General features: G+C 39.5%; 1 protein-coding gene across 3 annotated transcripts; it reads right to left on the bottom strand.

The window, feature by feature from the left end:
* Positions 1 to 266: 266 nt before the first annotated feature.
* Positions 267 to 12,174, bottom strand: SFT2D2 (SFT2 domain containing 2). 3 transcript variants are annotated; one of them, XM_064410052.1, is made up of 9 exons: positions 12,016 to 12,174; positions 11,621 to 11,707; positions 11,218 to 11,303; positions 10,042 to 10,123; positions 9,265 to 9,309; positions 7,964 to 7,999; positions 7,776 to 7,834; positions 6,983 to 7,012; positions 267 to 6,365 (listed from the first exon to the last, which is right to left on the bottom strand). In XM_064410052.1, exons 1-9 carry the CDS (start codon positions 12,076 to 12,078, stop codon positions 6,326 to 6,328), a joined length of 528 nt encoding a protein of 175 aa, XP_064266122.1. In that variant the 5' UTR covers positions 12,079 to 12,174; the 3' UTR covers positions 267 to 6,325. The 3 variants fall into 3 exon arrangements, with proteins under 3 accessions (XP_064266122.1, XP_064266123.1, XP_064266125.1); XM_064410053.1 differs by lacking the exon at positions 9,265 to 9,309 and having other exon boundaries at positions 12,016 to 12,172; XM_064410055.1 differs by lacking the exons at positions 7,964 to 7,999; positions 9,265 to 9,309 and having other exon boundaries at positions 12,016 to 12,173.
* Between the last annotated feature and the right edge of the window lie 229 nt (positions 12,175 to 12,403).

Below are 12,403 nucleotides of genomic sequence, written 5' to 3'. Positions count from 1 at the left end.
ACTCCACTTGTACCAACTAATTGTCTAGGTGCCTGCAACTGCTCAGTGAAGCTGCTGCAAAACACTGGTGACACAAAAACTCCCCCCAGCAGTACAAGCTGTGTGCACAGCAAAGAACGTGAGGACAGGACAGTAATTTAAAAAAACCTAAACACACGAATAAAAGGAAATAAACTAACCACAGCAATTCCAGCATCATCAGGAGAATCAGCATTTTTTAAAAAGCTATAAGAATGTTATAAATGAGAAGCTTGACTAGGTCAGTATTCAAGCAGCAATCAATTTATTAATTAATATGGTAAGGTATGAGCAATACAGTGCTGGGTGCAGTGGGGGAAATTTTCCCTCCAACTGCACACCGATAGTTGGGGCTTACAGATATATACAGGAGTACTCAAAAGCTTTCTCAGCAGTTTCTATTCCAAATTTTTACGTCACAATTCTATACATTATTGTGATTTAGTTTTTGTCAGGATGTATCTCAGAAAAGAGTATCCTCATATGGTGGGGTCCAGCTTCTGAAAGAAGAAGTCTCCCAGCTGGTGATGTCCAGATTCCAGATGTGGGTTCACCTTTTAATTGCAAGGACTCTAAATCTCATAAGAGTGATGTCCAGCTTCCCTTGGTTGAAACTATCAATCCTTGAGTTGATGTTCATCTTCCTTTTTCAAGCTCCTTTTCAATATTTTGTTAAGGCATCGAGATAAGCATGTTTCCTTTTTATATATTCTAAAGCTATAGTTTCAAAGATTCTTACTACAAGCAATATTCTAAAATTATACTTCAAAAGGTTATTATTGCAAAACACTTTTTAGCTAGAAGCAGAAAGTTCCTGTCAAACAGCAACATCCTCAAAGCTTTAATTCGAATGTTCCTAAATCAACTTAAGACTTATAAAGGTTAATTGCAAACAAAGGATAGGTTTAAAAGCCTTCTTCCATGCTTTACTTCCTCAGTTATTTATTAGAATTGTCTTTATAACTGTCCCATGGTCAGTTTCCACACATATCACAATCACAGATACACAGGTTGCCTGTATGTACCTGACACGAAACACAGCTTTGTATTTCACAAGAACATTCAGAACATTAACTGTAAGAACAATTAATTTAATACAGTGATAACTTTACTAAAGGAAATAAACACCACTTGTAAGGGTTTCACTTCATTACAGAGAAAGTTGTAAGTCAGAAAAAAAGATGTTTATCAAAGTAAAAATCAAACAGTGTAAATGTAGCTATGATATTTTATGAAAAATCCCTTCCTAGGATTTTTCCCTCCTGAGAGCTGAGGGCCTCAGGAAAGAAATGTAAACAATAACTATCTGCTGCTGTGGAATGCAACAGGTGCATCTTCCATTGGTCCATGTGGATTGTTTTCAATCAGTGACCAATCACAGCCACCTGTGCCAAGGCTGTGAGCAGTCACAGGATTTTGTTATGCATTCTATTCTATTCTTGTTCTTTGTAGCCTTCTGATCATTCTTTTCTCTCTGTTCTTTTAGTATAGTTTTTATGTAGTATTTTAGTATAATATATAACATAATAAATCAGCCTTCTGAGGAAATGGAGTCGAGCCTCGTGTCCCCACACATGGAGCATCCACCGCAACATGTAAATACATAGGAAAAGCACATCAGCAAACACAACCAGTAACAGCATAAAATATTGCAGAGAATTTCTGAGTTTGGTTTCTATTTTACAAAAATATTCCACAGCTGGTAAAATATTTAGTTACATTCCAGCGAGGCACATGGTTTTAAGACAATAAATCATTTGTGTGCTTTCCCTCCAAAATGGTCAGCACATGCTATGGTTGTAAACATCAGTATTTAAGACAAATGTGTTTAAACATCCTCCTCCTCCTCAGTTTACAATAGCACAGTGATCTCATGAACATGATTAAGTACCAAAATGAAGGAAAAGCTGTTCTCAGGAAGCTGGAGGCACACATAGAGCCCAACATACTTTCCTTTAAAAAATATGGTTTCTGAAAAGAACTTGTGGCAGAAAATTCTTCCTTGATTTTTGTAACAGCTCATGAACAATCTTATTACTATAAATACTGAATTAGATTAAATTGTTCACATCATCAGTGTTGAAACATTTCAGATAGTATGAGTATTCATAATGGACTGTAGGAATATAAAAAGGTAAAAGAATTTAGAAAGTGCAAAAATCCTCAGAAAGTAGACACAAAGCTAACAAAGGCTGGGAAATTTCTAAACCTTCTCATGGGAAACTAGGAAGTTAAAAACCAAGTGAATACATTTATATATATCATAAGGAACAAGAAAGAACAAGAACTTATTGTTAGTTCAAGATGTGACAAGTTCTAGATATATTTTGTCTTTGCAAAGACAGAAAAAGTTTCAATCTTAAATAATGAATTATTGTGTATTGTTTGAGGTTTATAGAAGTCCTTTTGTTAATGTTAAACCCACATGGATCCTTTTCTTATTGGCTAGAATATAATGACCTTACACCTTTTCTTTTATGCTACTGGTTCAAAGAATATGTAGAAAAAGGCTCTGCATAAGCTGCCATCTTGTCTTTGATCTGGATTTGCATGGATGTTGTTATTTTCCTGTGTCTCTTGCTTTTTGCTTGTATGATACAGACAGATAATAAATCCTAAGTCTGCAACCAGTCAGAGTCCCATCCCGTTTGTGAGACATGGACCGATCCAGCAGAATGGACTTAATCACATGGAAAAGAGCAAAATGTTGAAGTAGTGAAAAAAAATTCCCGTATTTCAATGTATAGAGTCTCAGTACTTCGGGAACAGATGACTATCACACTCCCTATCTCCCTTTCTAATATAGCTGGAAAGTCAGCTGATCCAGAATACACAAATTTCCTGCTAGAACTGTACGCTAAGGCTGCTTGGTTGAGGTTATCTGTACAGCAAAAAGTGAAAAAAAGTTGGACAAATTGGTCAACAGAATGAGCAAAAAGCACTTTCTTTTAGAACACCAAATCCTACTGAGATGGGCACCCAACACCAAAGAAGTTTCCTTAGGGAAGTCAGCCTTGAGTTAAGAGCTGTAAGCAACTGAGCAAGGACTTTGGGAAGGAAGGAGCTTTGTGATTCCAACCAGAAGCTCTCTATTCACAGTAAAGTGCACACAACACACCAACACACATTCCTGCCCTCAAGGACAGTGAGATGGAAAGCTTCAGAAATACTCACCATGCTTCCTGCCAAGCAGATAACCAAAGTTGATGATATCAAAATGTAACACAAAGTAGGTTTAATGACCAAAAAAAAGGTATAATGATATAATCTAATTCAGATTTAAAACTACTCAAGAGGGAATATTCATATAGTTTATTCATATAGTTTACTCCCTAGTTATGTAAAAGTCATATAAAATATACTTCAATAAAAGGGAAATTTCTTTTGCTGATAAACTTGTAAACAGTGTCACTACAACTATTTGAAAGTGAGTAAGAATCTAAAGAGTTTTGTTCTGGGAGAGCTACTTTAAATAAAAACTGCTTGAAGATGAAGCAACAAACCCTGAGTACATTTCACATATTGGCAAGAATATGGCAAGTCTCTCCTACTGTCTGATGTCCTGAGGAACAGAATAAAACACTAAAGGGCAACTCTTGAATAAACCCCAGTGGCACTCTTGTGATCCTTGTGTCTGTCCTTGCCATCTTCCCTTGAGTTCACTTCCTGTAAGGGCACAATTGCCTAGCCTCATGTGCTGTGCAGTCAAATGAAGGTTTGTTCTTCTCTCTTCCTGCATAAAAGGCTGTGAAGCTGGAATTACAGTTTTAAACTGAGACGAGAGGGGGAAAGGACAAAAATCCATTTATGTGCTCTCTACTGGTATTTTCATAAATTTCCTACTTCTAATTGGTTGTGTTCACAAGAGCCAGCTAAAAGGTTCTAGTTAGCTAGAAATAGTGCACATTGAAAAACTAATATTCGCCATACCCAACTGTACTGTTCTTCCAAAAGAACTGCCAGAGAGTCAGGCTACCAGAACCCTGCCCAAGCTATCCAAGGAATAATCAAAAGGTATGTACTCCTCCCAATCTAAAGTAATCAAAAAAAAGAATCCCAAAAGTCAAATTCCGTTATCGTGGCTGCTGAACCTGGAATGATGATCAGAGTTAACGTAACTTAACTGGAGAGGGGAAGGAGAAACAATGGATACTGTGCTTGTAGCTTTTTTCAGTGACATTCGGAGATTATAAAATTAAAGGAATATTGGAATGTAAAAGGTTTGAGCATTGCATTTCAATTTCCCTTACACAAAAGGAATTCTGTAAACATTATCAAAGTCCTAAGAAAAGACTGGCATAGGTCCTTTGACTGATGTAAATTAGGTTTTGAACTTAGTCCCTGATAAAAAAAGACACACATCAGTTTAGACACTTGTCTTAGATCAGTCAGGGAAAAGAAGGATCAGTTTTCTTTAATTCCCAGTCTCTCTTGGGTATTTAATCAAATCATCTTTTCAAGAAGATTAATAGTCAACATATTTATTTCAACAGACTTCTAAATCCTGGGAGGCAAAAAAGCACCAGGACGCAGTACTTGAATCTGCATAACTGTTTCATTCCAACATCAGTGACATCTTTCCAAGGTGGCATTTTCCATTCAAATTCCTTTTCAGCAGTAATTCTGGCACCTAGAATCCACAGAACGCTTATCAAAATCTCCCTTTGATACCGTCTACAAAGGGAATTTTAAATTATTTTTTTTCTGGAGGATCCTTACAGGTGGATGGTACTGAGCTTTATAAATTATCAGAAGGACACTTAAATTTAAAATTTTGGATCAATTAATTTCTTAGTAACTTTCTGGAAGCCATAGAAGTATTAGCCTAAACTGTGAGCTTATACTTCACAGCCAGGTAGATCCAGATTTTTCTTGCATTAAAGTCTTTGTGGTACAAGTCAGGGATACCCTTGCCATACAAACACAATGCTCTTAAACAACTAAACTCTTAGTAGATTGAGGAAGAGATGCTTCAGTTTCCACTAGAGTGCACTGGAAAACCATAATCTTAAACACTGGCTTCAGCAAGACAGTTTGGTAAGAGGAAAGGGGAAAGTAGTTAAACATTATCTCACACAGCAGAATCAGGTATCTGTGCTCAGATATTAAACTGACCACTGCAATGCCATGGGAGTAAATGATTATATATAGCTCAGAAGATGAAGAGAACAGAGTGGCCTTGGAATTTGGATACAGACCACTCAGCACTTGTTTGGAGCTGGCAGAGGGATTATTTCATGCCTTCCTTGCTACCACAGGCAACAGAATATTGTGCTTTCTCCTCCATGCAGAGAAGTTCACTGGTGTGTGCAAGAGTCTTAGCAGAAAGAAAACTGATTCTACTTACAAAGAAACAAAGATAAATGTTGGAGTTTTAACTTATTTACAAGTTCAGAAGAAAATGTCCCTGACCCAGGCTGCTTAAAAACAATAACCCACTTCTACCTTATGACAGTTTGTCCTTTGAGAAAGGACATACATAAATTATTTTATTGCTTGCCTACCACGCCCTTTGCATTGCTCTTATTCTACAGCTGGAAGAGAAGCCCCTCACTTCGTGTGAAAAATGTCAGCTTCCTACCTTGCAACCATGAGCAAGGAAAAGAACTCAGGTTCCTGGTAGCTGAAAAATCAATGGACCTTATTTTACGAATGCTTTTCCAACAGGAACAAGATTTTTCAGATGAAAATGTCCCTTTCATGTATTTTAAGGAAAGAGTATCAGTATGGACTGAGAATTAAGTATTTCATCAAAGATGCAAACATTTCATGGTTAGTCCAAAACCGTGTTTAGTTTTAGCATTACATCTTTTAGAAATCTCATAAAACTAAAATTTTTCAAGAGAGATAGGAAAAGAAAGAATATCAATATTTCATTATCTAAGGCAAACAGTGCAAAGATTAAGTGACATAAGGCTATTAAAAAAAAAAAAACAAGTTGTTGGTAAGAAATCAGTTTTCAACTCCAGAACTGGCACAGTCCCACCAGAGCCAAGATTTTCACTTTACAGAATTCACACATTACTTTGAAACTTTTGCAAAACCAAATGCATGAATTTATGCAAGAATCACCATAACAAATTGTGGACCTCTGCCCAGTTCTTCTGCCAAATTGAATTTCATTTGATCACAAGCCCCCTGTCCCACAGACACCATTGCTTACAATGCATGCAGATGCTGGGTATAACACAAGGAGCTTCTAACAAGCAGCTGAAAGGCACGTGTTGAAGACAGAAGTAGGAGACTACACAACACAGTGATCCAACACAGTTCTACCTAGAACTTCGTCAGACACCCAGTATTCCTGTTAGGACAGACAGACTGAAACACATTTCTTCACAGCATCCCTACAGGCAGAAGAAAGAAAAAAACACAAGAGAATCAGAGTCACCTCAGTTACATGATTTGATAAGAGTCATTCCATGCCACTATCCTACTGACACTGAGGACTGCAGAGATCAGCTGATCATGTATTAATTGCATTAACCTGATTTTCATGACTATACAATTGCTTTAGAGACAAACAGGTCTGCTCAATGCCCACCTGCTGTGGAAGTGACATCTGCAAGACTTCACTGAGGCAGGGCACTGCAGCAGGGTGGGGCAGGAGACACAACTGTGCTCATACAGAACAGTGCTTATGGGGGAGAACAGGCCAAAAGAGACACAGAAGAATATACTTGTCTAGTAGCAGTTTGGACCAACATTCAGGCATTCCAAAGGTAAGCCTTATGCTCAGCATTTGGTCAGTAAGCTTATATACTCCTATGGGAAGCCCTCTCATTTTCTCCAATTGTGTTCTCCCACTAGAGAAAATGCTTATTTTCATTTTCAGATGTAACTACTTGTATTTCCTGCACCATGGGAAACCCTCTAAAGCCACACATGACAATGCTTCTCTAAGCTAATCTTCTATATGATTAAACCTCAAAATGACAAACAGTAAGAGAGTAGAGAAACTTACCTTGCATATGGTATGAAGGAAATGCTGTACCTAAGAAGAAGGATTTTGAAAGTTACTTTTCATGTCAGATTTTATTAGAATCACATATAAGAACAACCCCTCTGATATTCTAAACTGCAAGTTACATAACCAAAATGAAGCTCTGAGTTTGTGAGTAACAGAAAAGAGTTACCCTTGGGAGAACAGTTACCCTACAGGAGAACACCCTTGCAAGCCATCTTAGCCAGGGTATGAAACACTAGGGCAAAATAGAGGGGGATGTTGTGGAAGCATTTTAAACACAACTCTCCTGCATCCAGTATTCTTCATGCTCCAACACCTACAGGTAGGCAAGATTAATACTGAGGGCTGGCTAGGTGTCTATATCAGTTTGTGCACTCCTTTGGTGACCTTGCACAGTCATATGTTTACATGAAGAACACTGACAGTTTGATTTGCATAACTGGGTCTCTGAATGAGACAAATTCAGGAGAGAGTAAAAGAGGAATACCAGATAGTAGGCAACAAATTGATTTAAAAGGGAAAAAAAAATAAGCTCAGTTCAAACTCAGAGAAATCAAAGGAACTTCCTCTAGAAATGGAGCCCTGAGGTGTCTCCAAGGCCTCTGCAGTGGTGTGAGAGACCAAGAAGTGGGAACAGGTCAGCACTTCACTGACGCATTGTCTTGAATCTAAGGGATTGACAAGGTAAAAATTTTCCTTCCACCTAACTGAACATCAAAATCCACTCACAATTCAGCTACTGGTGTCAGGTGCAACAGAACGTGGAGTGTGTAGAGAGGAAATCACTCACCATGCCATGGCAAAAAACTGTAAGATGCAGAAAAGCAGTGCAAGTCCTGCCTTACACCACTGGAGGGGAGAGAAGAGGGGAGGGAGGAAGAAAAACAGCAGAGACAACAATGTAAGAATCTTACTTTTAAAATATACTCCAGTTACATTAACTCCAGTGATATGTACATACAGGACTCCAGTACTCACCCAGAAAGCAGAACACAGTGTTAGTATGAGGCACAACTAGAAGAAAGTAAATTATTTTAATTAAAAATAGATACAACTCCAGTTTCTATAAATATTGCAACACTGTAATGGGGTCCTTCACAGAGACAGAAATGAATTACATAATTTCACAGTTTTATTCAATTCTGCATTATAAGAGTTCCTCATATTTAAAAGTTTCTTGTATTTAAAATGCTCTCACTTTTAGATTTCTGACGTGAATTAAAGCAATCAGAAAATATCAGGGTGGTATCTCCAGAAAATTATTTTATGGCTGCAAAGGAGCAAGAGGAAGAGGTTCCTGCAGCTCTTTTGTATGTCCAAACTCCATCCCACACACTTCCTGGTGTCACAGGCACACACCACATTTCATTATTTTGCATAAGTAAGACTTTTCAAACACTTTTCAGTTACCACTCTTAGCCTTTCTGCTGCTGCACAGTTCCTGATGATTACATGGTTACCATGGCATTGAAGTTATGTCATTACTTAAAAGCTCACAAATTAAACCACATTACATTTTCAAGAACTTTGGGCTATTGCTTAGTAGCTCTCCTGTGTATATACTGAAGTAAGGCACAGTCATTCAAACCAGCACTTTTTCTGTTTTCAGAGTTGCACTATGTGCAACACAGCTAAAATGTTGGGGGTAGTAGGATAATCTTCTGCTTTAATCCTCAGTTTTAATAGACGCCTCTTATTAGTTTTCATTTTCAATTTAAGATATGACAGCTCATTTATCTATGATAGATGCTGATAATTCATCTTCTTCATCAGCATCTAACAGCCTTTAGATACACATGCACCATTGTGCTACTAGAGATTATAATGTGCATCTTTCTGCTAGAATGGAAAAAAAACCTCTTTAGAGTACTGTATATTCATACACTAAGACATGCACTGCCAATGAAATCATACACTTGAGCTCAACCAGTACTGACAATAAATGCATTTCTTCCATTAGTTTTAAGGTGGTGATTTGTATATTGGTCTAAATACTGCATCATACATCTAATGACTGGCTTTATCCCAGTGAATAACACTCCAGGAATTCTCCTGACTCCAGGCATCCTGAATGCATACAAAACACACATATATACACCACACAGTAGCTTCTTGCTTGGATCTGCAAGCATACATAGTCAATTTCTCAAGCTCTGCAGCATCTCTGGATGTGTAAAGAGAAATTGGGAAGTGCTGATACAAGCAAGCACTCTGAAGACATTCAGACTGAAAATGGGAGTTTCATGCAAGTTAAACCACCTTTCAACTTTTTGACTTACCAGGAGCAAACAGGAAAGTTGCAGAGACAAAAAAAAACCTGTGTACTTTAAAGAAGAGTCAGTCTGAAACTTAACAGCAACTTTCAGACACAGAAACACACACAATACAAGGTTTGCTATAACTTCCATCTTCTGAAAATAAAATAATCCCCAGGGTGACTCCACTGAATGCTGAATTTGCAATTTCATTCTGTCATACAAGTTTCAAAATCTGAAGTGATCAGCCAGCTGGGAAGATCCCTAATGCAAGGTTACCAAGGCACAGTTTCCCCAGCTGCTTTGTTACAAAGAGATGATTTATCAAGGTAGAAATACCTACACAGCTCCTTCAAGGCAATCAGACCCAATATAAAAAGACAAAACAATGCAAAATAAAATATCTAGTGCCATTCATAGGAAAACTTTTTAAAAAATTAGTTTCCCATCATTCACTTCTTAAAGCACAGATAAATATGATGTTGTGACCTCAAGCACCCTAAAAAAGCACATGCATGGTTCACACAGACCAGCCATAGACCCATAATGCTCATTTAGCTAAACAAGCTGGCTTCAGCTCAGTATTGCCTAACAGAGAGTTGCGTTTCTGCTGCCACACTTACCCTTCCACTACAGCAGATGTGCAGTGTTGGACAATTTAAGAAAAGACAAAAAAACATGAACCAAAAAACCACCCCCAGGGACGTCCTGAGCCATACCTGGATTGATGGATATGAAAGGACTTCACAATAAATAATTACCAGGTTTATATGAGTTAAAAGTGACTCCTTGGACACTTACTAGCATAACAATAGTAGCAATCAAACGTGTAGGCTCAAACATCCGCTTCAATTGTTTCATTGGTCCCATAAGAAACATGGTGCTGTGAAAAACAAGTCGAGATGAACATGGAAATGAGAAAGGCAAAAGTGAAACTTGGTAAGATTAAACTGTCTGCTGCCATAGGGGCATCAGTACACTGTGTTGTTATGGCACTCAGTGCAGCAAAACAGAAGAAATGGGATTATACAATGAGACAAAATCCATTCCCCCTTTTCTTTGTGCAAGGTATTTACAATTTTATTCACACTTGTTCCATTAAAATTAACAGAAGCAGAGCAGAACTATTAAGTTAGAAGCACAGGCCAAGGTCAGCTCCAATCAGATAATCCTTGACAGATGCTTTTCTAACGTGCTTTTCAAAAAATGCTTTTTAAATCTGCTTTTCAAGAACACCATCCACAGAGGTTCTGTATGGACTGCCAAGTAATCCAACTCAATTCCTCTACATAAAAGGCTGTTTTCATGCCTGCATCTGTTCTCTGATCCCTTACCAGATCTGCAGCCTCATTTAGGGCCCTGGTGATAGATAATAGATGAATTACACAAGGTGAAAGTTTTATCTGAAGTGATATTTCTGCCTCATATACTATATAATTCTGCCTCATTAGCATATTACTTCCAATTCCATTATTTATGCTTTCCTGCATCACGCTAAGCTTCCCCAGTCACAGAAAACTGGGCTTGTCACAGAGTATGGAGGGCTTTGCTTCATGAACCTCGAAGGCCAGGAAGTCTTACTATATATGCTTGCCCTGACAGATGGACTGCCCCAAACATAGTCACCAAAACACACAGAACACTGCCAAATGCAAAATGGCAAAGAATTATTTTTATCTGGGGGAGGAGGAACCAACAAAATCAAAAAACCTCAATGCTTACAGCATGTGTATGATTCCTGTTTACTGATGAGCAACTTTTACCTTGAATGCACTACTAAGAACAACAAACAAATGAAAATTTTCTTTACCATTTCAGGGCACTACTGGGGAAATGCTGTTCTGTAGAATTCAATGAAAAAATTATCTACAAAAGCAAATCTTCTCTCGCAAATGCAACAACTTCTACCACTCATGCACTATCATTGTGCTTTTGTTTATCATCTTTATTAGGGAAAATATATATAAAGATTGTTACCTCCCAATGGATGCAATATTCCCCAGGGTATAAAACACTGCAAAGAGAACCAGCCCTTTCTTTGGTATCCATAGCAGACAACTACCCTAAAAAGGAACATTTAGAGAAAGGGGGAGGGGGAAATGAACAGGTTTTAAATTGAAACAAACATATATATCCAAGAAGTGTCACGTCACGAAAGTAATCTTAAGAAAACTTCGAGCCAAACTGCAGAATTATGCATACGAAAGTAAATCGCGATTATTGGCATTCTTGTTAAGAGTCAGTGTATTGCATCTAACTGGAACCGAGTCAAAGGTCTCCACAGAGACTCGGGAAAATCAAGCAGCAGCACAGAGGGAGGCTGTCATTATCTGGGCTCTTGAAATTCAGATACTGGGGAGATCTGGTAAAAAGTCCTTACCAAGATCGAGCACAGGCATCCGATCGCAAAACAGGCAATGAAACCTTTCACTCGGGCGCCCCAGCCTAAGGAAGTCGCATCGATAACCTGGAAACGAGGAGAAAAACAAAAGTGAAACTTCTTTACTTTTAGCTCTTGCCTTCTACCGAAAGCGAAAACTTCCTCAGGCGCTGCGGCGCCGTGTCCTGTTCGGCACTCTCCCGAGCGTCCCGCGGGAAGGGGGCCATGCCACGGCCCGGGAAGCCGCGGGGGCAGCGCTGGCGGAGCCCACGCGGGACCGCCCGCCCATGCCACCGGCACCTTCGCACCGGCTGCTCTGCCAGCACGCCGAGCACAGCGGGGACGGGCGGCGCTGGGTCCCCGACCCGTCAGCGGGGCGGCAGCCACAGCGATACCTCGGCCAGGCCGCTCGGCTCTTCCGCGTCGCGGCCGCTCAGCACCCGCTTCAGCTTGTCCATGGCTCCGCACTCCGCCCGCCCAGCCGGCCGGAATGCCCTGCCCTTCCCTTCCCTCTCCAGGGACTACCAGCCCCGGCAGCCACCGCGTCCACCTGCACGCCGCAGGTAGGGGAAGGCCGGCGGGGCGGCGCGAAGGCTGCCGGGGAATGTAGTCCAGATGTGATGGATCCTCCCTCCTCCCAGCACTTTCCAGTCCATCGCTTGGCAGTAGCAAAACTCATTTTATAGTCAGTGAGGTTTCATTTTAATCCCACGGCTGTGGCTCTTCTCCTGCTACTTTATTTTCGTAACGAGCCTAGCAGTCTCCTGCCAAAGGTGTGTGGAT

Source organism: Passer domesticus, chromosome 2 (genome assembly GCF_036417665.1).
Source record: "Passer domesticus isolate bPasDom1 chromosome 2, bPasDom1.hap1, whole genome shotgun sequence".
In the NCBI taxonomy this organism is placed as follows: Eukaryota; Metazoa; Chordata; class Aves; order Passeriformes; family Passeridae; genus Passer; species Passer domesticus.
The sequence above is the reverse complement of the archived record's forward strand: the minus strand, read 5'-3'. Positions and strand labels throughout refer to the sequence as shown.